The sequence below is a fragment of the Solanum pennellii genome, chromosome 2 (assembly GCF_001406875.1).
Source record: "Solanum pennellii chromosome 2, SPENNV200".
Lineage (NCBI taxonomy): Eukaryota > Viridiplantae > Streptophyta > Magnoliopsida > Solanales > Solanaceae > Solanum > Solanum pennellii.
This window is the reverse complement of record NC_028638.1, coordinates 58178480-58203332: the sequence shown is the minus strand read 5'-3', so window position 1 is coordinate 58203332 and position 24853 is coordinate 58178480. Positions and strand designations below refer to the sequence as shown.

General features: G+C 30.1%; 3 protein-coding genes across 4 annotated transcripts; 2 read left to right on the top strand and 1 right to left on the bottom strand.

Moving 5' to 3' along the window:
• Nucleotides 1-1270: 1270 nt before the first annotated feature.
• LOC107009104 (death-associated inhibitor of apoptosis 1) lies at nt 1271-4756 on the top strand. 2 transcript variants are annotated; one of them, XM_015208381.2, is made up of 5 exons: nt 1271-1460; nt 3625-3756; nt 3833-3902; nt 3978-4275; nt 4347-4756. In XM_015208381.2, the coding sequence occupies exons 2-5, from the start codon at nt 3676-3678 to the stop codon at nt 4423-4425; spliced, it is 528 nt and encodes a 175-aa protein (XP_015063867.1). In that variant the 5' UTR covers nt 1271-1460; nt 3625-3675; the 3' UTR covers nt 4426-4756. The 2 variants fall into 2 exon arrangements, with proteins under 2 accessions (XP_015063867.1, XP_015063866.1); XM_015208380.2 differs by lacking the exon at nt 1271-1460 and having other exon boundaries at nt 3371-3756.
• Nucleotides 4757-11899: 7143 nt separating this feature from the next.
• Nucleotides 11900-15709, top strand: LOC107011258 (metal transporter Nramp3-like). Its single transcript, XM_015210676.2, has 4 exons — nt 11900-12589; nt 13339-13475; nt 13596-14248; nt 15175-15709. The coding sequence occupies exons 1-4, from the start codon at nt 12066-12068 to the stop codon at nt 15388-15390; spliced, it is 1530 nt and encodes a 509-aa protein (XP_015066162.1). The 5' UTR covers nt 11900-12065; the 3' UTR covers nt 15391-15709.
• Nucleotides 15710-16842: 1133 nt separating this feature from the next.
• LOC107011501 (lysine-rich arabinogalactan protein 18) lies at nt 16843-19087 on the bottom strand. Its single transcript, XM_015211025.2, has 2 exons — nt 18413-19087; nt 16843-17161 (listed from the first exon to the last, which is right to left on the bottom strand). The coding sequence occupies exons 1-2, from the start codon at nt 18995-18997 to the stop codon at nt 17087-17089; spliced, it is 660 nt and encodes a 219-aa protein (XP_015066511.1). The 5' UTR covers nt 18998-19087; the 3' UTR covers nt 16843-17086.
• Nucleotides 19088-24853: the final 5766 nt, after the last annotated feature.

Below are 24853 nucleotides of genomic sequence, written 5' to 3'. Positions count from 1 at the left end.
AAAAAAAAAAACACATGTTGGATCTATATTAACACCGTTGCTTGTGTGTATTAAATATCATAATTGAACACGGGTTGTTGTTGTTGTTGTTGTACAAAAAGGAGAATGGAACCTGTCTGCCATTTACGGTTGTTGCTTAGAATTTATTGATTGGAGTTTGGACTAATCTAAATAGTGTCACGGAGAATTATTTTAGGGAGATGTGCTGATTACAAATAATAATAATGAAAATTTGTTAATCAATATCTTATGAATTAACCAATAAATTAATATATTTAAACTCAATAACGAATAGAATAATCATAGAAAAAATTACTTGGATAAATGTCTTTTAATAAATAATTATTGATTTTAGCGATACTTTTTATTTATTACCATTTATAGCAATACTATGTCAAATCTGCAATATGTATTAAAAGTGAATTAAGTATGCTATTTATATGTATTATAACTATTTTTAAAAATATATTATGCTTGTTTGATAATAAGTTGGCACATTGTATTATAAATATATTAAAATATATGATAAATGTATTATCTATCAATAAAATTTATATTATATGTGAATAATAAATTTCTTTTATAATATGAATTATAAGTGTATTGTAAATATATTAAAAGTGATAAAAAATAAAATTATTACTATAAAAAGTAAATATTTTTTATTTACAATATATTTATATAAGTTTCACATAATCATAATTATCCGTTTGATAAGCGACTCAGATCAATAATCCCCACGCCATAAAATATGTATCGACATCTTTTTAAATTTTATAAGTAAGATAAGGAAGGACATGTAACGGTTACGACTCAAAAGTAAAAAAATATTTAATTAAGTTTTCCACCTAAAATACAGGAATTATCGGAATATTATTTTGAATAAATAATTGCTCTGCTTAGAAGTAAATGCTTTTTTTTTCTTCGAAGCTGATGTAAAGGAATAATCCCAAAGAAAAGCAAGCTTGTGTTTTCTCCGGCCTTATAAATTCGTTTTTGCTTTTCTATTTTGATATTTAAATTAGAATCTTTTAACTTAAAATATTTTATTTAAAATAGTAACTTTATAGTCGATACAGATTGATTAATTAAAAATATGTTTACTATTCCAAGCACTCCATATAAATACACTCGAAGCCAAGATTTTTATTTAAAAATTAATTACTATTTCATCATAACTCAGAATCAATTCTATCTTATAACGGTCTGTCGAGAGGGACAGGGACATATTATCTACCATTCCTAATTATAAAAGGTTCCTCTGCGAAACAACATATGCTTGCAAATTTGCCGTTTTGCTACTTTTGTTTTTCTTTGTGGATCGAATTTTAGTGAAAATAATACCGAATTCAGAAGAAAGCTACGCTGATTTGGATTGTTTATAATATCGGGAAGTGAGGTTGTTTGGTTCTATATATGCTTTTCCCATAAGAGATTAAACTTGGTCTGCTTTATTCCAAGTAAGCGAAGTTTCCTACTTTTAATTTTAAGTTTGTCTTTTTGTGATGTAAATTTTCGGGCGAAACAATCCCTTCCCTTTGGATTTTTTTTTTCCTTTATGCGAATTTAGTAAAAGATTTAAGTCATATTCGTAGTCTGTTAAAGTTGTTTGCATAATTCGTTGAAACACTTCAATTGATGTTTGTACCTACTGAAACATATATCCCTTAAAATCGATATCAATTTGATCTTTTTTTGCAATCGATTAAAAATATGAGATGTGTATACTACACTCGCTGACATGGTAGATTGATAAATTAAATGATGACATGTGACATTTAAATTTTAAAATTAATTTTAAAAATAATATTCTAAAAAACAACTATTTTAATCGATTTACTAATTTTTTTTTTGAAAAATTCTAAAAAAACCTACCCACCAATAAAATGATGCCTGTGACATTGAATTCAATTTTTTGAAAAGTTATATCTAAATAATTCAAAAGTAATTTTATGAATATAAAAACTTGATTTCTATTTTGTTTAACCCCCTGTCCGAGACCCATTTCCTCTTCGACCGGTGCCGGCAGCAACTTCAACACCAACAAATCAATGAATCATTGCCCTGCCTCTTTGATCTCCTTCATTCAATTTTATTCCCTTCACCGACATATAAGCAGTGCATCATTGTTGCCTATCAAAACTAAATAATCACTCTCTTTCAGATTGATAGCATCAAATCTCTTACTCATCGTCTTTTATCTTCTTTTCATTAGTATTTATTTATTCGAAAAAATTAATTCATATTTTTCTTATCAAAATAAATGAAATTCACCGGAATATTTTAGACGTAGATCTACATAAGGAAAAAGCAAGAGAAGAACTGTAGAGTGTGAGAGAAAGAGAGAGGTGCAGAGAATGGGGTGGGTTGTGCTGAGAAAATGGGAATAGTTGCAGGGAATATTGGCATGGAGAAGAAGACACACTTTCTTCTCTTTATTTTTGTTAATTATTTTTTAAAAGAAAAAGTTAATTTAGTTGTATAAGTAAGAGAAAAAAAGGAAAAAAAGTATATTTTAATAGCTTTATGCCTGTAAAGAGAGTGAATCACACTTTTTCAACATTTTGTGTTCAATAAAAATATATTTTGCACAATTAAGGTGTTTAATAGCATAATCTATAATTGAAGTGTTTAAGTGAAATATAGGGATAACGTTTCCTATTCACTCATTCGGTTCATTTTACTTATTCCTAATGAAAGTTTTCAATTGTGTCGACTAAAGTAAAGTAATTTTTTGAGAAGGGATACATGTTTGGTTGTTGCTTTTCAAAGTCTGTTTGGATTGATTTAAAATATAAAAGTTGATCAAATTTATTTTTAAGTTAGTTTTTTATTTTTGAAATTGTTTGATAAATATAAAAAAATAATTTAAAATAAGTTAGAAAATGTTTGACAAAATAAAAAATAACTTATAATTAATTAAAAATTATTTAAAATAAGTCAGAAACCAAAAATCTGTCTGCCCTACCTTTTATTTTTTAGTAAAAAATCATTTCAATTTAATTTTTTATTTTAACTTGAAAATTATTTTTTTTAAGCCAATTCAAACTGAATATTACTCTATCTATTTCATATTAAAGTGATTTTTTTAATTGTTTTATATTTGTTAATTTCTTTAATTAAGACAGAGACAACAGTAAAAAATACATTAATTTAAATTATGTCCTTACATGAACAAAGCCTGTTTAAATTGATTTTTTAATTATTTTTAAGTTAAAAAATAAAATTTAAATGACTTTTAAATAAAAAATAAGGATTACCAAAGGTTATATTTTTTGGTTATTAAAATATTAAAATAATTTTAAATTATTTTCAACCTCCTTAAAAAAAAAATTAAAATTAAATTTGATCAACTTTAAAACAATCTAAAACAAACGCCCTCGAAAGCCGATCCAAACATGCTCACATTCTTTTTCTTTACGAGGGAATTTCACTTTAAATAGTGCCAGCCTTAAACTGTGAAGTGAACCTAAAGAATGCACAAAATTCGATAAAATTACAAACTTTCATAAATGTCATCAAAAAATAAATAATGCGTAATCTCTACGGAAGCTTCAACAGTACTTCAACTCTTTTCTTTTCAAAATAATGCCCCTTGAGTTACACCTCAATTAATACACCCAGGTAGGAGGCAAAATTGCAGCTCACCCAGGCAAAAACCCGAATCTTAAGGACATGTCTCCAAGTCAAGTACTAAGAATAAGCCCAATTCAACTCAATTTCAGTCAGTACCATACTCTGGTCTCCTTAAATCAGGTAAGCCCCTTTTAATTGTCGATTATTTCATCTAAAAACTTAACATCCGTTCATCGAATTTGTTGAAATGTTACAGGAAGATCAAGATCAACGACAGGCTGCGTTAGAGTACATTCTTAATGTTATTGTTTACTCCTCTGTTATCCGTAAGTTTCTATACACAAAAATCATGAGTGAAATTGATGTTACTCTAAGAAATTAACAATTCTGATTTGAATCAGTGGTGTTGCTGATGGTTGCGGCGTTGTTAATTAAATTACTTGGAGTTTGTGATGGCGAAATTGCAAGAAATGATGAAACCATAAGAAGAGAAACGGACAGATTGATATCGAAAGCAAGTGCTTCTTTGACATACGGAACATGTGATGAAGATGATTTGGAATCGGGAAATTGCAGTCGTTCTAGTTCCTCTGAGGATTTGTATGATGAAAATATATGCATAGTTTGCTATGATAATAAACGAAATTGCTTCTTTATTCCTTGTGGACATTGCGCTACTTGTCTCTCATGTGCCGAAAGGTAATTTAAATATCCACCATTTAAGTTATACGCATCGTCAGTATACGATGATTGATTTTGTTGATATGCAGGATTACAGAGGAAGAAAACAAGAATTGCCCGATTTGTCGAAGAGTAATTCGGAGAGTTAGAAGAGTGCTTCTTGCATAAACTCAATATTTCCCCTATGTAAATGATGCAATTGACTCTTTCTAATTCAACAATGGTAATATTAGTATAGCACTTTTTCATTTTTACTGCAAATTGCTGAGTTGCAATTTGACAGGAGTAGGTAAAATTATGATGTACCATAACATGTTTGTTTATGTGTACACTCATTGGTACCTATTACTTGGGTCCCTTTTGGAGAAAGCTTTATGGATATGGGAAAAAGTAATGCCCACAACGGAACTATGGGCACTGTACATTATTGAAAATTTCAATTCGGAAATTTCAGCTTTTCGTTTTTATAAAATATTATGTATATTATTGTCATATTAAATTGATTTGTTACAGTTCAATGTTTGATTTTGATATTTTGCGGACAAAAAATTTATAAGCGTAGTTTGTTCAATATTAATTTACTTGTAATCACAAAATATATTTCAATTATATCATACATTACCTTAAATATAGAGGAAACATTCAAAAGGAAATATCAGTAAAGTAGTTCCTTTCATTAATTAGCTACTCAAAATTGATGCTTCCATCCAGGTAAAGTAGTCAAAGACCAATGTCTAAATAATAAATTTTGCACTAAATTTATTACTACTATATTAATGCATATAAATTGTACGTATAATATAGATATTTTGATACAATATTTGTCATTTATGAAGTAATTATAATAAATATCGAACGAAAAAAATAAATAAATACAAAAGACCATATTATTGAACTTGCCTTTATTGCATACAAGCTGTCAATGTGGGCCTGAATGTTTGTTATTTAAGGCCGTAATGATTTTTAATCTTATGGGCCATGGACACTCTTTGACCCAAAAATTGCTGGGGGGAAAATCCAATTTAAAGATGGGGATTTTACATAGACATACATCTACAAATAATATGCATATACGCATACCAAAATCAAATTAGCAAATTATAGATCTAGAAATCTAGGCATAACTTAATAAATCAAATAAGGAAAAATTGTATATAATAGCAAACTAATAACCTAAAATAAATGGAATAGCTAGTGTTTGATTTAATTGTGCTCCATAGCAAACGTTAGCTAAAATTTGCCAGCGTCTCTCTCCAAGAAATCTCGCTCGCCACTCTCCATTCTTGCTCGCCTCTCTCGCTTTATACACAGAAGTGTATAATTCTGTTTCTGTTTTGTATAAAGCGAGAGAAAATTGTATATACACGTGCAAAAATATATATCTTCGTGTTATACACTTAATTATACAATTTACAAACATTTTACTTCAAATATTGCAACGAAAAAGGTCAACGAATTATACAATTGCGAATTATACAATTGCAGTGAAATACAATTTTCTCTAGCTTTATACAACAGAAGTGTATATATTGTGTTTCTGTTTTTGTATAAAGCGAGAGAAAAACATATATCTTCTTGCTATACACTTAGTATTGCAGTGAAATAGGCAGTGAATATACAATTGTGCATTATACAATTGCAGTGAAATAGGATAGCGAATTATACAATTGCGGCGAAATAGGCCAGCGAATTATACAAGTTAGGCCAGCGAATTATACACTTGTATATGTATAGCGAATTATACAGTTTTATGTTTTCTATGGAGCGCAATTATGCAAAGTTTCCTATAGCATACAAATATGAATTTTTTGTTTGCTATATGTGAAAGTTGCCCAAAAATAAATAAATACAGAAGACCATATTATTGAGCTTGCCTTTATTGCATACAAGCTGTCAATGTGGGTCTGAATGTTTGTTATTTAAGCCCGTAATGATTTTTAATCTTATGGGCCATTGACACTCTTTGACCCAATAATTACTGGGGGAAAAAATCCAATTTAAAGATGGGGATTTTACATAGACATACATCTACAAATAATGTGCATATACGCATACTAAAATCAAATTAGCAAATTATAGATCTAAAAATCTAGGCATAACTTAATAAATCAAATAAAGACATTTCTATATAGTAGTGATTTATATAATATAAATACTTTTTATCTCTTTATTTGTAGGCCTAAAAATAGGTACAATTTAGCCAATTAGGTAAACTCCTTCCTCTCTTTTTAACTTTCCGTCTCTTTTAGCCAATTACTTTAATGGAGGTAATTTTGTGTATGTATAAAATGTTGTTAATGTATGCAATAAGTGTATGTATACATGAACTATATTTATATCACAAGATCACCCCCATTAAATTGAACGTATACATACACTTGTTGCATATATCAACAACATTTTAGATATACTTTTAGAAGTATATCACAAAATTGTCTATGGGTGTGTTTGGTATGACTACACTGTATACAATCTTGTCATATGTGAACATAAATAAAGACAACTATATTAGCATCGATTTATTACCATATGTATATACAAAAAGTTTATATAGTTATACCGTATAAGATGTATATCATTAATTCACAAAAATGTGTATTTGAATACATATTTCTCTAATTCACAAGATATATATATCAGAATCTATTTTTTTAGGATGAAAAAGGGTAATGTTTGTGGCCTATTAACTTTTGGGCGAAAACGTTAATATGACTATTTGATGCCAATTTCTAAATATTGAACTACAACATGCCAAATTGGATTCTTGTTAAGCAGCGCCTAATTGTCTTGTTGATAATAATAAAAATACTTTTTAAAATTTTTATTGTTCGCATTCTAAATTATTTCTCAAATTCATTAAAGATTATATATACACCAACTAAATAAGTAAAAAAGTGAACATAGGTGGAATATTTTTGAAATTAAACATTCCACGAAAAGAAAGCTGCTGAGTTAGCATTTGTCTGTACTGATCTAAAAGTAGATAGAAATGCTTTAGCACGCATCGATACAAAAGAGAATAAAGAGAGATGCTCTCATACACTTTAACTCAGTTGTACGTGTTAATTACTAGTGGATTATCAACGTCCATTTCCACCTTTAATAATATCTTTGGTTACTCTGATTAGGCTATGCTTTGAGATGATACTTATCATCTCCCATTAATAACAAGTATTACTAGATAATTCGATTCACTAAGGTAGGACAGATAGAAAGAAAAGTCTTAGTTGAATTTTAAACTCGAGACCACAAAGTACCCGATCATTTGTGTTACCACTAGACCACATCCTTGTATGCTATTTAAATTTATTTTTTTTCAACAAAATTTAAATTTTTCATCTGACATACTTAAAATAACATAATTATTTTTAAATATATATAATCTTAATTTAAAACCACAATATTCAAAAAATACCTTTTTGCGGTAGCTGCCACCGAATTAAGATCGTATTGAAGAAGCAGGCATGATCTGTACGTGAAGCGTAGTGATAAAAGAATATATATTTCGATGGACCATTGAAACTTTTTACATAGTTTATTCCATACTCTCCGAATTCACTTTTATTTATTCAAAAATAATTGTTTCCTTTTTCTTTTTATTACTTTTAATATATCTCTTGCATTTCATCCTACAAATAGTTTTTCTAATTTTTAACAGTACTAATTAACATCAATTAATATATATGAGTATTATGATAAAATACTCATCTCAATTACTATAATTTCAAAAGATTTACAAAATTCAAAAATTTGTCAGAAAATTCAAAAGTGAAAGTAGTATCATCATGCCTTCATTATGTTGGTTCTCCATACATACTATTCCTTACAGACACACAAATGCTCAAGTAGCCAGCCAGCTGAAAGGACAAATAGTTTATGCAACAATAATTTAATCCTTTTTCTCTTTATTTGTGGGGAAAGAAGTCTTGATTGTACAGATAAATTTCTTAAGAGCTCTAAATAAATCCATATGATTGAAAATAATTATAAGAAAAAGAAAAAAATAAATAAATAAAGAAGAACTTTAACCTCATTTAGGCAGTGAAATGCAGAGGTGCTGTGTGGACATGATAGTGACTTATGGTTGTGAAAAGCAGCATGGATAAGCACTAGCTACAAATTAGGATGACATAATATATATTGGACTTTAAATTTGGATTCAAATTTTAACTTTGATCTCTAACTTTTATAATGCACAAACAGACATTTTAATTATCCAACTTTTAAGTGAATAAACACATGAGTCCTACATGACACAATACACGTAAAACACCACGTAGGACAAAAAATGACATGTAGGATGACATGTGTGTCTGTTTGTTCAATTTTATACAAGTTTAAGTGTCTATTTGTGCACATCCAAAGTTAAAAGGCATAAATATAATTTAAAATTAAATTAAAGAGCATATTTATGTATTATCACAATATATGTATACACATTTGAATGCTATGGTGCTTTTCATGTCTTGCACTAGACTCGAGAATGATTATTTATGTTTGACACTAGGTTTAAAAGAGTTCCTTAAATATTCATTCAATATTTTTAGTTCCCTCAAATATTTACTGAACTTTGTGGGAAAACAAATTTGATATAAACATCAAAGAGAATTACATCTACTAGTAAATTATTGAACCAAAAAAAACTACAATAAACACTAAAAAGACGGAACTAACTTCTTTTTCCTTTTTTAAAAAAGAAATTACTCTTTATAAAGTTGCATATTCTAGAAATAAATAAAAAAAATAACATAAATTACAAAAATCATACTTCTAAATGTGAGTTTCAGAAAATTCTTTCAAATTTTTTTTATCCACACTAAAGTGTTACTCCTTCCATACTAATTTATACGAAAAGTGTTTAACCTACAAGGGTCAAACATTTTATTATTGACCACTAATTTTGATATAGATTTAATTTAAAAAAGATAAAATTTATATATTTTAAAATTATAAGATAAATATTACTTACTACAAGTAAACCTAAATAATAATTTAAAATAGGGATACTAATAAAATAAAAATAATTTAATCTTCAAAAAAGACTCGTCGAATAATAACAGAGTCCGGAGCCTAAAGGGTATAAAAAGTTAACAAAAATTTCTAAATGGTATATGAATTTTTATTTTAATCAAAACGGCAAAATCGCTGGAATGGCAGCGATTTAGTTCGCCAGGAAAATCAAAATTGCTGCTATAGCAGTGATTTGCAAAATTTGTTTTTTTAATTTTTTTTTTATGAAATCGCTGCCAATGCAACTATTTTCAAAATAATTTTTTTAATAAAACGCTGCCCACGCGTTTTACCTTTAAATTTTATTATTATTTATTTGAATTTAAAAAAAAAATTACAAGCAAATCTGCAACGACAACGATTTGTATCAAAATTCTTTTTTAAAAAATATTTTTAATATTGTATCAACAGCGGTTTGCTTTTAATTTTTTTTAAAAAATTCAAATAAATAATTAAAAAAATTTAAAGGTAATGCTGCCTAGGCAGCGATTTATTAAATAAACATTTAAAAAATTTTATTTTGAAAATCGCTGTCTTGACAGCGATTTCTTTAAAAAAGATTATTTTTTTTTTAAGTCAAATTATGCAAATCGCTGCTATAACAACGATTTTGCTTTTTTAGACTAACTATATCGCAGCTATTCCAGTAATTTTACCGTTTTAATTAAAATAAAAATTTATATACCATTTCAAAATTTTTATTAACATTTTATACTTTTTAGGCTCCGAACTTAATAATAACACACCTTTTCTAGTAAGACGGAGAGAGTGTTTTTTCTAGAAAAACTTAAACGACCGAATTCTTTAACACATACATAAAAGCACTATTTCAAACATATCCTCAAACGTTGAGCAACTATTGTGTCATTTTCTCGTTGGCTAGCACTTCAATTTGTTCGTAATCTCTTTTACTGTGTGCTCAGAGAATCTCAATTAAAAACAATGTACAAACGTGAAACCCAATTCTATTTTAATCTTAAATAAAGCAGGGCACTGCAATATTTTTTTTAAAAAAAAAATCAAAAGAAAAAGTGTGATGGATTTTTGTCGCGTAATGGATGCGGAGAAGCTTGAGCAGCCACGATAGTGACACACGCTTGCGTTATTGCGGCACACAACAGCACTTGGCGACGCCAGAGTGGGCTTCCCCGTAGTTTCCTTTTTTGTCGATGCCTAATAAAACTCACTTATTTATGCAATCTTTATTATTCACACGTTACTTTCTTGTTTAGCCAAATCAAATCCAGTTTGGACTTGTGGAATGAGACGCCACATATTATTGGCTGATGGTGAGGACAACAAGACGTTGTTGCATATGAAGAGTGGATCAGAATGTATGCTATTTGCCTCTGCCTAAATTAGCCCGATTCAACATTTTAACTTTATAAATTTTATTTTGACTAGGAAAAAAGGTTTGATATACCTCTCAACTTTGTCATTTGGAGCTGATATACTCCTCGTTATAAAAGTGGCTCGTATATGCCCTCAACTTTGTCATTTGGAGCTGATATACTCCTCGTCATTTGGAGCTGTTAAATAAAGGGTATATGTGAGCCATTTTGTAACGGCAGAGGTATATATGAGCCGTTTGTATAACGGTAAGGGCATATATGAGTCACTTTCATAACAAGGGGTATATCAGCTCTAAATGACAAAGTTGAGGGGTATATCAGACCCTTTCCCTTTTGACTGTACTGCCGAAAGTACACTAAATGTATAGTTTATACTAAGTTTAGATTAATATGAAGAAATCATCTAATAATATTTTTGTTTTACTAAGAATTTGAGCCTTGATTTCATATGATTTTCACTAACTATACGAATGATTAGATCAAAATTTGTTAAATTATATACTTGGGTATAAATTATTTTTTTATACACTAAACATGCTTATATTAGATTTATCATAATATTGTAGAGATATATGATGTCGATATAATCTTGCATCATACTTCTTTTTTTCGTGGAGTAATAAAATGGCTTGTTCCGAAGGAGATGAACGGATTTCATCATTATTGTAACAACATAAAAGTGCGCTAGCTACTTTTGTAGTCTATTTTAAAATTAGGATATTGGAGAAGATAACTGTAATTTGGTTACTAAGTTACTACTCATCTCTGTAATTAGGTTCCCTTTCTGAAAAAACCTTTTTTTTTGGTAACTAATAGTAATTAATTACCAGGAGCAAACACTGCTAGTTATCCAAATGCAAAACTAATGTACTAGTAACTACACTGTCAACAAAAATCATGCCAAGTCCACTAGCATTTCATAACATGATATGCAAGGAAAACTTAAGACCAGCACAATCTTAGAGAAAACATCAAACGTAAATGACATTTTATCGTTTCCTTTTTAGTTATTATTATTTCTTTATTAAAAGTTAAACCATAAAAATTTTAATATTTTTCATATTATTTAATTTATAATACTTTTCATATTATTTTAAAAAATATAAATTTAAATTAAAAAATTAATCAAATTAACTCTAGAGACATAATAATCAAATATTACCTGAATTGATTGAGACGGAGAGAGAATTTGAATTTATTCTTAGGTTACTTCACAGTGACATTAAAGGGGACAAAAAAGCAAAAGAAAAATCGGTTCAATTGAAAAGAGCAGGGTGATGCTTATTTTTCAAAGCATAATTGGTCTTATCGTCTGAAAAGAAAAACCAGAAAAGATCCAAAGACTCCCACTATAAAGAACCGAACTCACCTGTAACTTTTTTAACCGCAAAATCTCTTCTCTTCTCTTCTCCGTAATATTAATTAATAAAATAAATAAATAAATAAATGCCTCTAAACGATGAAGAAGAACACCACCAATTGTTGGCGGATAGATTACTCGAGGAAGAATCTGCCTATGAATACTCCGACAAAGTCCATATTACCGGAGTCGACGATGATGATGATTTCACCAAAACTCCTCCTTTTTCCTGGAAAAAACTATGGGCTTTTACTGGGCCGGGTTTCTTGATGAGTATAGCCTTTTTGGATCCGGGAAATCTTGAAGGAGATCTTCAGGCAGGGGCTATCGCTGGGTATTCTCTGTTATGGCTACTCTTTTGGGCTACGGCTATGGGATTACTTGTTCAGCTTTTAGCGGCTCGTTTGGGTGTCGCTACTTCTAGACATTTGGCTGAGCTATGTAGGGATGAGTATCCCAAATGGGCTCGATTGCTTTTGTGGGTCATGACCGAATTGGCTCTAATTGGGGCTGATATTCAAGAGGTTATTGGAAGTGCTATTGCTATAAAGATTTTGAGTCGAGGGTTCTTGCCTCTATGGTCTGGTGTTGTCATCACTGCTCTTGATTGGTATTTTCTTTTTTCTTCTCTCTTGTTATCCTTTTTCGAATTCCAGCTCTGTGTTTTTTTTCATGGATTCTTTTTCTGTTAGACTTTGATTTTTAATATGATAGTACTCGCTCTATCCCAATTTTATTGTCCTAGTTCGACTGACTGGGCATGGAGTTTTAAGAAATCATGTGGTCTTAAATTTGCCTATTAGAATGTTGGAATTGAAAAACTAAATGTGTAAAGAGACAATCTTTATGTGACAAAATTAAAAAGGAAAGGAAAGACACTTAAATTGAGATACAAGTTGTAATTCATGTGAGCTTTGATTAACAAAAGGCCTTTGCTTGTTGCCTCCTTTTGATTCCGTAACTTCTTGTACATACTTAAATATAACTAATGGGGAAGAGGAGGAAAATGGTTATACTTTGCTAGGTCAAATATTTATATAGTGAAGCACTATAGTATAGTGTTTAATTATTTTATAATGATCCGCGAAATGGATAAAGATGATTCATTTAGCTGGCCCAATTAGTTTTGAATTGAAGTTCAGTTGAACGATTGACCTTTTTTTAATAATTGTCTCCATACACTGTAGCATTCTATATTATCAAGACTTGGGAACCATGTATTGTTCCTTCATTTCTTATTGGTTTATTTTAAAATAGTTTCCCTTTTTCTTTAAATAAAGATGCACAGTAACAATTTATTCGACTGTTTAATTGCCTATTGAGCTCAAGAACAGCCTTTGCAATCCTTTTATTCTGCAGCTTTGTATTCTTATTTCTTGAGAACTATGGAGTGAGGAAGCTGGAAGCACTCTTTGCTGTCCTTATTGCAGTTATGGCGGTCTCATTTGCGTGGATGTTTGGAGAGACGAAACCAAATGGAGTGGAACTTCTTGTTGGTGAGAAAATGCAGCACAAAATATAATTGCAGTATTCATATCTGCCACTTTTCAAGCGTCCAGATCATAGACTATTTTTTATGCATGGCTTTAAATTCTCCTGATAAATTGTAACTGCAGGTGTGGTGGTCCCAAAACTTAGCTCCAAAACAATAAAGCAGGCAGTGGGAATTGTAGGGTGTGTTATCATGCCTCACAATGTGTTTCTACATTCGGCGCTAGTGCAGTCCAGAGACATTGACAACCGTAAGATTGGCAGAGTTCGAGAAGCACTTAATTACTACTCCATAGAGTCGACAATTGCCTTGGCAATTTCATTCATGATCAATTTGTTTGTTACAACAGTGTTCGCAAAGTCATTTTATGGTAGTGAAATAGCCAATAGCATTGGCCTAGAAAATGCTGGTCAATATCTTCAGGATAAGTATGGTGGGGGATCGTTCCCCATCCTTTATATCTGGGCTATTGGATTGTTGGCTGCTGGACAGAGTAGTACTATAACTGGTACTTATGCTGGACAATTTATTATGGGAGGTTTTCTGCACATGAGGTTGAAAAAATGGCAGAGAGCGTTAATAACAAGAAGTTGTGCTATCGTCCCAACTCTGATAGTTGCTCTTGCTTTTGACACCTCTGAGAAATCATTAGATGTTCTCAACGAGTGGCTCAACGTTCTTCAGTGTGTCCAAATCCCTTTTGCCCTGATCCCCCTTCTTTGTCTTGTATCCAGAGAAGAAATCATGGGTGTTTTCAAGATTGGCTCTACTATGAAGGTATGTTCGTATCTTCAAACATTCTGCTTGAATGAACTAATTTTTTAAAAGTTAGAATTGGATCTATTACCTATTCTTTTCCTCTAGAATTTGGAATTCATCCACAAAAATAACAAACATTTTATAACAGGTTGGGGGGTCAGGAAATCTGATTCTTTATATTATCAAGATCTTGAACTCATTTTGATACACCATATTGTATAATCATTTATAAAGGAATTTCTAAAAAGAAAACAAATACTATTAATTAAGTTTAACTTTTAATTTGAATGTGGACAATCGATTGAAGTTAAAGGTGTCCTTTTGTCCCACTCTTTGATTTGTGTTCTTTAAATGGTGCATTTCTCCACTGAAGTTGCGATATGCCCAAACTTTTTTCCAGTTAATATGAAATCTATATACTCTTGGACCTGTATATTGTTGAGAATTAGGTGTCATTGTTAGATTTTAGGACTTGGAGCACCTTCTTCTTTCTGTTATTTGTCTGACTGTGTCCTGTCTTTTTCCTAACCTTTATAGACTATCAGCAAAGTACATTAAGATGTGGGAATTGTCTGGTTCAACATCATTTGATTTTTACTTGTCTGGGAGATAAAATCTCCTACATTTTGTTTTATCTTGATCGCTTGATTCAATTGACTGAATAGTTTCCACGGAGCTACTATAGGTGTAGATGCATAGTTATGCAGATTGAGAGCCTTGCTTGTTAATTTTATCAGGTTTCAGATTAATAGATAAACTATTAATATATACCTGGCTAGGATCATACTCTCACATGTTGTTTTAGACATAATCTGTCTGGGATTTTCACCGTCTCTTAGAATGGATTTTTGTGTCAGGGGAATGTAGTTTCTCTATGATTCAACTTTGCATGTTTGATGTTTCTTACACTGCTTACATCTAATGTTTCTTCTGTTCCCTTTTAGGTGATATCATGGCTAGTAGCTGTGCTGGTTATGCTGATTAATGGCTATCTTTTGATGGACTCTTTATCTTCTGCTGTCAGTGGGATGTTGTTTACATCTGTTGTAGTTGCTTTTACAGGTGCATACATTGCCTTCATTGTATACCTCATTTCACGGGGAATTACCTTCCCCAATTGGTTTGTAAAAAACAAAAGTATCTCGAGCATAGATAATTGATATATGTTCTTAGCAGTAAGCTGAGATCATGTTGTACCCTTTTAGCCCGAGTTAAGTATTTAGCCTTTATACAAGCTACAGCCTTCCCCATTTCTTTCCTTTAAGAAGTGTTGGATTGTTGGGTCTGCTCAAAGTAAGCATTAAGAGTGGGTTTGCTGTGATTACATCCCATGTTTTTGGGTATGACTAATTGAGACGGTGACTGTAGCATGTTCATTAGGAAAATTAGTTAGAGCTTGTAATATTGATCCAGCAGTTTTAGATTTTGGTGGAAAATAAACAAACTGTCCTCAGCTAATCTCAAGTTTGTTTTTTGGAATTCTGTTTAGACTTGTTAGGGATTTCGTTATTTTCTTGCATTCAAATCTTCCTATATAGGCCAAAGTTCACAGACTTCTGGCCTTCAAAATGCATAACTGGTGGGGGAGTTTTGGGGTGTTAAATTCAGCCTTACAAAACTGTAATTCCTTCAATTGGGCCAAGAATCAATTGTGGCTTGTGTAGTAAATTACAGCCCGATGTATTATACACAACACATGAACATATATATACTGTATATTTTATATTTTATATATATACTATACATACTAAACACAACATAAACTGTCGAAGTGAAGTTATATATAACTTCAGCCATGTTGGTATGACTAGATGATCGAAGTGTATATTTACGTGATTCTATTAAAAAATCTCTGCTTTCGATTAAAAATCGAATTACCATATCAAGATGTGTTTTATTTTTCGTTAGTTGTGAATTCCTTTGTTGGTCTGTGTTCTCTTTCGTAAGACACGTAAAGCAAAAAGAACTGTTGAGTGATGAGAAGAGTAAGGTATAAAAATAGATATAACAAAGGGAAAACGTATTGTTGAAATCAAGAAATATGATAAAGAGTTGTGTTTGATTTTCTTCCCTAAACCGAAAGAATATAAAAGGTTTTTGTTTGAAGCCTCATGTTTACTCCGTCACCGCATGATAAAGTTGATGCGTACAAGAGACGTTTCTTGTTAAATAATTATGGTTTTCTTTCTTATGCATTAAGTAATCAACAAGTTACTTTAATTTACTTTTGCCCAGGACTGATTCAAAGTTTAATATACAGATAAAGTTTAGAATTGCTTTTGACTCGTTCACAAGTTTAAGAGTTGTCACTACTCACTTAGTTTAATAAACTTGATTAACTAAGATGATTTTACTACTAGAGCTTAGCACTATATTTGTTTATTTACTTCATATAATAAACTATTTTACACAAATTGTAAGTAGTCATTTCATAGAATGGTCTTAAAATTAGTATTAGTAATAGTGATGTTTGATATTAATTAATAGCCTTTTATTTTGTTAAATTTTGTATTTAATCATATTAATACAAATAAAATTGAAACAACGAGAGAGTAATTAATAAAAAGAATCGGCATTAAAGCAGAGTGAAGAGTAAGTGGTGGGATGAGAAATGGACAAATAAACAAATGAAATCTATATAATAGAGGAAAGTGCGAGTCCAAAAGGAGAAAAGTAGTGAAGACTAGTACAAATCTCTACCCTTACACTCCACGAAAGAATATAAAAAAAAGGAGGCAATGTGGCCAAATCTCTAAGCAGATCCAAATGAGGACCCCTTCACCATAAATAACCAAAAGATAAATTATACATGTCAAATATCAAAATACTGACTGGACAAAATATGTTTTCAACTCTTTAGAACAAGAGCCAGCTCATCACAGCCCATCCAGCTACCAAACTTCCCAGCATCTTCAATTTCTCTGCTCCACTCTGCATTAGATCCCCACAATATATTAATATCTTTGTCATTAATTTATAAAATATTAATTCAGATCCACAATATGTAAAAATAATGCAAATAACACAGTACAATCCGTGCATGTGCAATTGATTGATCCTACATTACTGTGTTGCCTCGTGCTTAGTGACCTTTAATGTTTCTTTGTCCAACTTAATACTCTTTGGTTTTGAAGTGAACACTACAACTAAAGAAGATTGCAATAATCTTTTCGTTGTCACCGTGCAGCGACCTAATATATCTACGACATTAATGATCTTCCACCGACACCATAAATATGCCATTCAATATAACAAAAAATAGCTCTGTATTGACAAAATGTTACTCTCTGTCCGATATTGTTTGTCATGATTTTTATTTTTTGAGTCAAAATATAAAATTTTGACAAACATTTTAAGATAAATTTTTTCATCATAGTAATATGCAAAAAAGTTGCAAAACTTCGCAACTTCTCATATAGTTTTAGAATATCTAATTTTTTTAATTTAAGATATCAAATTAACGACCAATTTAATTTTGAAAATTAATCAAATTAAATATAAAAAAATGCAACATAACAAACAATCTGGGACAGAGGGAGTAAAAAAATTTATCAGAGTTAGTTAGTGTGGTTATCTATTTTAGAGTCATTTACAAAAAAATGTTAATTGCTTAAAGAAAATGTAAATAATAGGAGTAATAATTAAACTATTATCATCCTATCATTAATTAAACGATAAAAAATCATTTTTAGTGAGTAATTGTGCCCCGGGTTACCCAACATAGAAATACTTAACATTATCAAAGTCACATCTTCACAAGTCATCATTAACAACTGATAGACCTGCCTGTAAAAAGACCAAATATAGAAAGCTGTAAAACGTAAATGACTCACCACCGACGAAGCTAACATACACTACGACACCATATTCATACCAATTAGTATGGATCTTAATTTTTTATATATATATTCATCAAATTTCTAAAAATAAATTTAGAATTTGATCAAAAGTATCGGATTCTGCAAATGAACTTTAGATCCGCGGTATGCAATTAGTGTAATCATATTCATCCTGAATTACGAGAATGCAGATAAGCTAAAACTTGTACTATGTTATGAGCAGGAACTGGTTATATGTATTAGTAACTAGATCTGGATTGGCACTAATGATCCATAATATCTTAGACAGGAATAGAAGATTAAAAAAAATATATAGGAAGAGAATTTTTATGAGATTGCGTACCTCATCGTTAAGAGATGGGCTGGGAGCTGAATCGGAGTCCATGCTAGGTCCAGGAGCTTCGGAAGGAGGTGCAGGTGGGCTCATCATATCGGGAGAAGGTGCTGGTGATGCATTGTGTTTCTTTCCCTTCTTTCCCTTTACTTTTCCTTTGCTAGGAGCCGGGGCTGGAGTTGTCTCCGAAGCAACAGGTGCAGCAACTGGAGCTGCAGCCGGTGGAGTAGAAACAGCTGGCGGTGTAGCTACCTCTGGAGCTGGAGCTGGTGGAGATTGTACTGGTGCAGCTACTGGTGGAGAACTTGCTGGTGCTTTAACTGGTGGAGAACTTGCAGGTGCTGATACGGGTGCAGCAACAACAGGTGTAGTGGGAGCAGTAACTGGAGCGGTTACTGGAGCAACAGGAACAGCTGTAGGTGGGGCCGAGGCTGGTGCTGTTGCGGGAGCAGGACTTTTCGGCTTAGTTGGTGCAGCAGCTGGTGGAGTAGTACTAGCCTTAGCACCAACGGGTGCTGCGGCAGGTGTCTGACCCGTGACACTTGCCACTACAATGCACAAAATTGATACTAGAAATACAAATTTTCTATCCATGGTAGCTAATACTAATAAAAGAAAATATAGACCAAAAATAGAGAAAGAAGAGAGTGTGTGTATTGATTGTGTGTAAAGAGTGTGAAGTTAAGTGCATATAAGTAGGCAATTTAAAGGCATAACGGCTATAGGAGGGTCGTCATCTGGGTGGGTCCATGCAAAAAACATACAAAATGAACCTCTTAACAGGCTGGATAAATGGGCCCAATAGGCCATGTGATTAGATAATGGGCTAACCACGTCAGGTGTTTTGGGTTATGCAGAGTCTAGGTGATTTCTGTAGCTGGAGGTTTGATTTGTTGTCTTCGATGGAAGGCAAAGCTTACAGCTGGAACATGGCTAGATGTAGGACCCGTTTGGGTCACGAGTTAATCAAGTCCATACGCGTAAGCGATGATTGTGGAGAAGATTAACAAGTAATTGGCACCGACAACTAACAGGTGGGACCCTAACGGTGTTTTCCAACTATTTTCGAGTCACATAACATTCTTTTACAAAATCTTTTTGAAAACGAAATTAATTTCTTTTTTTTTTTTGAAATTTTCTATCAAAAATACTTATAGAAAAAAATGTATCCGATTCCACCATCTCACAAAGTATTTAGGCTCATCTATTTATTAAGATTGTAATATAACCGTTTACTTGTTCTACAGGTAAATCTATGATTTGAGCATTGAATTTTAAATGCTACCATTATTGGCGAGACTGAGTTATGGTGTATATGCTTTCTTAATATTGCCCACCTAATTAGTGTTACTGACAAAAGAAATACTGAAAGGCAGCAACATTGATCTTGCTTCATTGGTCGTGCATATAAGAGAGAAAACACAATATTGAATTGAACTCATCACTTGTACCCAAAGTAGAAAGAAAAAAAACACCAAATAGACCCTTAATACAAGTGATTTATTTTATATTTGCCCTATGTTCATCTATCGATGCATAAAATTAAGTAATTTTCTTTTCAAATATACTCCATCCCGTAATGGCTTTCTATCGTGGAAAACATGGGTTAGATTTGGCTGAAATGGTGGAAGCTACCATAATGTTTAAACATTATTCATAAGTCTATTAAAGCTACAATAATGTTTAAACACTATTCAATTATACATAAGTATATTAATTTGAGCCTTCTCAATTATTTGGATCGTTTATTCACATACGAGAATAATCAAAGGGAGGGAAAATTTTGGGGATGAAAAATAACAGCAGATTTAAAATCATATGATATGATATTTTTTGCAAAAGATAATTTAAATTAAAACAGGAGATATTTTTTGTATTGCTATCATTTTTTTTTTACTATTGCTCCATCTAGAATGAACCAATGGTCAATTTTGCTTTGAGTAATAGACAATAGAGGACAAAATTGACATATTATGTCTTATTCATATGAAAAATTGACCATATTTCTTTCGAGCTAAAGCAATCGTTAATCAAATCAGAAATTTCAATTATTTATCTAATTGTGACCGTATGTTTTGAGCTACTTAATAAATTCATCTTTATTCTAAAAATAAAACAACAAAATTATATTAATTTAAAAAATAAGTAGTCAATTTATTCCCTTAAATCTATATATTTACTAAATCATAGGTGCCCGTGTTCTGGTTGATTTGATGGGGGGTTAACGGTAGTATTTGATGATTGGTGGTTATGGGCCCATGCAATTCGTTTATGTCCCATTTTTTGTTTGGCATATTATATTATATTATCGAACCTCAGAATTTTTAATTTTACAGTTGGCCAGGCTAAATCCTTTGAATTGATTATATTGTAATTGAGCAAAAAAGTAGCTAAAGACAGACACATACAAGGATAGAAATAGACAACTCACCCAATAGTAAAATAATTTTGATGATATACAAGTTGGCAAAAAATGGTACAATCATATTTATGTACAGCCACCATCTGATATGCTATTATTTTATATTTCATATTATATATTCTCTTATTAGCTTTTGTTTTTGCTTGCTTCTTTCACGGCTCAAGCCTTTCGAAATAGTTTTTTCACTATTATTAAATAAAAATAAAATTTATATGTATTCTATTTTTTTCAATTCTATATCGTAATATTTCACTAGACTTTCGTTTCTTTGTTTATTACTCTCTACATGTTATTTATAAATGACAATGTTTCATCATAACAACAATTAAAAATAAAACTAGACAAATAACGTTATTATAAAAAAGAGGTTTTGATCAAACTAAGTCATTATATAAAGTAATTTATCAAAATAATACGTTTTTTTTAAAAGTTTACAAAATTAGTATAAACGTATTTCACAGTAACGTTTTAGGGTATATTTCATTTTTTAAAAGCTGACGACGTTAGGTTGATTTACGTTACTCACAGTAACGTTTTACTACTAAAACGTTAATGTGAGTAACGTTTTATCCTAAAAGTTATCCATAGTAGCGTTTTACTCCTAAAATGTTATTTACAGTAACATTTACGTTACTTACAGTAACGTATATCAACCTAACGCCGTCAGTTTTTAAAAAATGAAATATACCATAAAACGTTACTAAATTTTTACGGTGAAATATGTTTATACTAATTTTATAAAATTTTTAAAAAATATATTATTTTAATAAATTACTTTATACAATGACTTTGTTAAAAAATTCTATAAAAAACAGTAAGATAAATGTGAGGCATATATATTATATTTATAGCGAAGTATGAATGATGATTGATATGATGGGATTCGAAGAAACTCTAAATAGTATACGCGTGAATCCCAATGGCTGCTTTGTTTATTGCCATTTACAAGATTTGGCAGAACTGAGATGGGATAGTGACCATTCCCAAGCTCTGTTTAATCTTTTACTATATTGGGAGAAAAAAAGAATAAAACACGGCGTCTTGTATGACAAAAAACCTGCACTCTGGTTTTTTTTTTAAAAAGTTTTAATAAGACAGAACTTGATCTCGATTTTCTAGCCGTTACAAGCGAAGATAATTAATCACACATTCGCTTATGAAATTTCAGAATATTATTATGAAATTTTAAATTTTATGTTGATAACTAATTTTTTAATTATATGATTGATAACAAGGCTAGATCTCACTTCATAGCCGAGGATATATTAGAAATAAAATTTTTACTCTACAAATATAGAAATAAAGTACGTGTTCATTCTATTCTTTCCGAACCTTCTTATGGGAATAGCCTAGACTATTATGTCCTCCATGTTATTATTGTTGTTGCTGAAAGTAACTAGCCTAGTTTATTATATCCTTCATTTTAATTTGTTTATCACATTTTGATTTGATGCAGATTTATGAATCTAGAGGTCTTAAATTAAATATATATTTAATGTATCAAGTATCTTTTAGTCTTATGATATTATACATGTTTTGTAGACAGTTAAAATTTAAAATTACTAACAAAGATTATTATTTTAAAATATCATAAAAATAATAAGACAAATAAATTAAAACAGAAAAAGTATTATACCATGTTTCTTTCCTTCCCATCAAACTCATCCTTTTCTTTGCCCGAGCATGTCTCAACATAAAAGGTTACGTTGGAAAAAAGGTTAGAAGAATTTTTTTCTTATATATTCATAAGTTTATTGATATAATAAATTTAAATTCGCGTTGACTAAAGTCAGTTAATGAAAAATTTACTGACCCCCTAGAATATTATATGTAATCAAAAATTTCAAATAGTAAATGAATTAAATTCCACCATACATAACTTTGGTGGCCAAAGCACTATAATATATACTAGTACTGATCCTATTTCATTTAGCTCGAAGAGTGATTTTTGAAGGGCCTAAATTCCATCATTCCTCTTTATCTAAAGTAGTTGCTTGTTCAATCTTTGGAATGCTTTTTGTAAGAAACGTGTCACGTTAATTGTATAAGTTGCTAGAACTTGATGAAGAAAAAAGTAAGTAGGGATAGAATAACCATATCCCTTATGTCTTACTCAAGAGCACATATTCTAATTTTTCCAATCATAAACTTGCCTTTAATTTCCTTTGCTTCTACCTGAAATTAACTATACCTAGTATATTTATGCAAAAAAGTTTCTCCTTTATTTTTTTTTAAATAAAAAAAAAGTGAATGCGATTGGGTGTTGTAAAACTAGAAAAAAAAAAGTTTGCTTCATTTGGACTTCAATATGATTCAATCTTAGATACTCTTATATAATCTTACAGTTCTTTTTCTCTATATATGGACTTGATTCTCATGTTGACATTATACCAAAGGATGAAATGTTTATACTATTCCATCAAGAAAGTAACAAATTGCAATAGAAAATATAATATCAATGTTAAATTTAAAATGACGTATACAAATAAATAAAAAGTTTGTTAAATATCTTATGTTCAAACATTACGTACGAGTTATTATTGAATTTCTTTTAAAAGGTTAACAAGTTACCTTATATATTGTTAGAGATGATATACACGACTCTCGTTGATTGTGAAAGAATTTCCAATGATATGCTGGTTCCTTATCTTTGGTTGTTCAGGCCATAGATTACTTGGGCTTGAGCCCAATATGAAGACCAATAATAAAAGAGAGTTTCAAAGTTAAAATCTTTTAAAGTTGGGCTTCAATCCATTTATATTGGAAGAGTGAATCTTTCCATTTTGAGCAACTTACGAAATGACTATATTTATAGGATTATTGGAGTTCAATAGTTATAAATATGTTATTTATTAGAAATGACTATACTTTCTGTCAATTTCTAGCTGCATGTTTGTATTAAATTTTATTTTATTTTATTTTTATTATTATTATTTATACAATCCACTAAATAAGGTATGATATGTTACCATAACTTCCAACTACCAATCACTTATTATGTTCCTAAATAACTGAAATTTTCATTATAAAATCACCAACTAATCATTACATATTGTATGTAAATATGATTGATTCACATAATACAAATGGTTGTATTTATATTCCTAAATACAATATATTCACTAAATACTAATCATAAGGGTATTCATAAAATTTTGAATATAAAAGTTTATTCATGTCTTTTCTCGTTGTATTTTGCATATGTTTTTATTTTTTATTTATTTATACACTAATACAGTTGTCATTACAATAACTAAATAAGGAAAATGTATTACTTGTATAATTAGCATATGAATACTTTGATTCAAATTGGTGTTTCTATTTATAAAACTTAAAATTAATATATCAAGGATACAAGTATTTATACAATTTAATGTATTAATACATCAAACAAGGTAAAGTAGTACAATTTTAGAATATGAATACAACAATTTGAAAAATGGATACACTATTGTTAACCAAAAAAATAAATACACCAATATAACATAATATGAATACACTGTTGTTAAATAAGAAAATGAAAAAACAATAAAATGTGTATGTATCAAAGTGTGTAAGTATTCAACTATATAAAAAATTAAAAACCAACAAAACGTCAATCTATTTTTTGTAAAGTTTTCTATAATACTTGAGGCTTGACATTAACTTAGGTATTTATTTATAAAATATAGTATTGATATATCCAACTATACTTGTATTGCCTAATCAAATTGGAGAAATTACTTATGTATCCAAATATATTTGTATTCACAAATCACCATTTTATTAATATTACAATACAATTATCTATGTATATAAGTATTATTAAATATAAACATTTGACATTTGATTGAACCACAAATATAAGTATAAATATAAGAATATAATGAATTGAACCACAAAAATCACTCCTACAATCGTACAAAAGGATCTTGAATTGGAAGGAATTGGGGGGACAATACAAAAAAAATTGTAATATAAGGATATTGATGAAAGAGAAGGTATGAATACATAATTAATTATGAGTTTAATAATATTTATCCTATTTA

Excerpts from the sequence above, each read along its gene's own strand:
- LOC107009104 (XM_015208381.2), top strand. The coding sequence starts at position 3,676 with ATGTCTCCAAGTCAAGTACTAAGAATAAGCCCAATTCAACTCAATTTC. Across the intron at positions 3,757-3,832 it reads CTCTGGTCTCCTTAAATCAG|GAAGATCAAGATCAACGACA; the intron begins GTAAGCCCCTTT and ends GAAATGTTACAG. Across the intron at positions 3,903-3,977 it reads TGTTTACTCCTCTGTTATCC|TGGTGTTGCTGATGGTTGCG; the intron begins GTAAGTTTCTAT and ends GATTTGAATCAG.
- LOC107011258 (XM_015210676.2), top strand. The coding sequence starts at position 12,066 with ATGCCTCTAAACGATGAAGAAGAACACCACCAATTGTTGGCGGATAGA. Across the intron at positions 13,476-13,595 it reads TGGAGTGGAACTTCTTGTTG|GTGTGGTGGTCCCAAAACTT; the intron begins GTGAGAAAATGC and ends TTGTAACTGCAG. Across the intron at positions 14,249-15,174 it reads AGATTGGCTCTACTATGAAG|GTGATATCATGGCTAGTAGC; the intron begins GTATGTTCGTAT and ends GTTCCCTTTTAG.
- LOC107011501 (XM_015211025.2), bottom strand. The coding sequence starts at position 18,997 with ATGGATAGAAAATTTGTATTTCTAGTATCAATTTTGTGCATTGTAGTG. Across the intron at positions 17,162-18,412 it reads GCCCATCTCTTAACGATGAG|AGTGGAGCAGAGAAATTGAA; the intron begins GTACGCAATCTC and ends GATCTAATGCAG.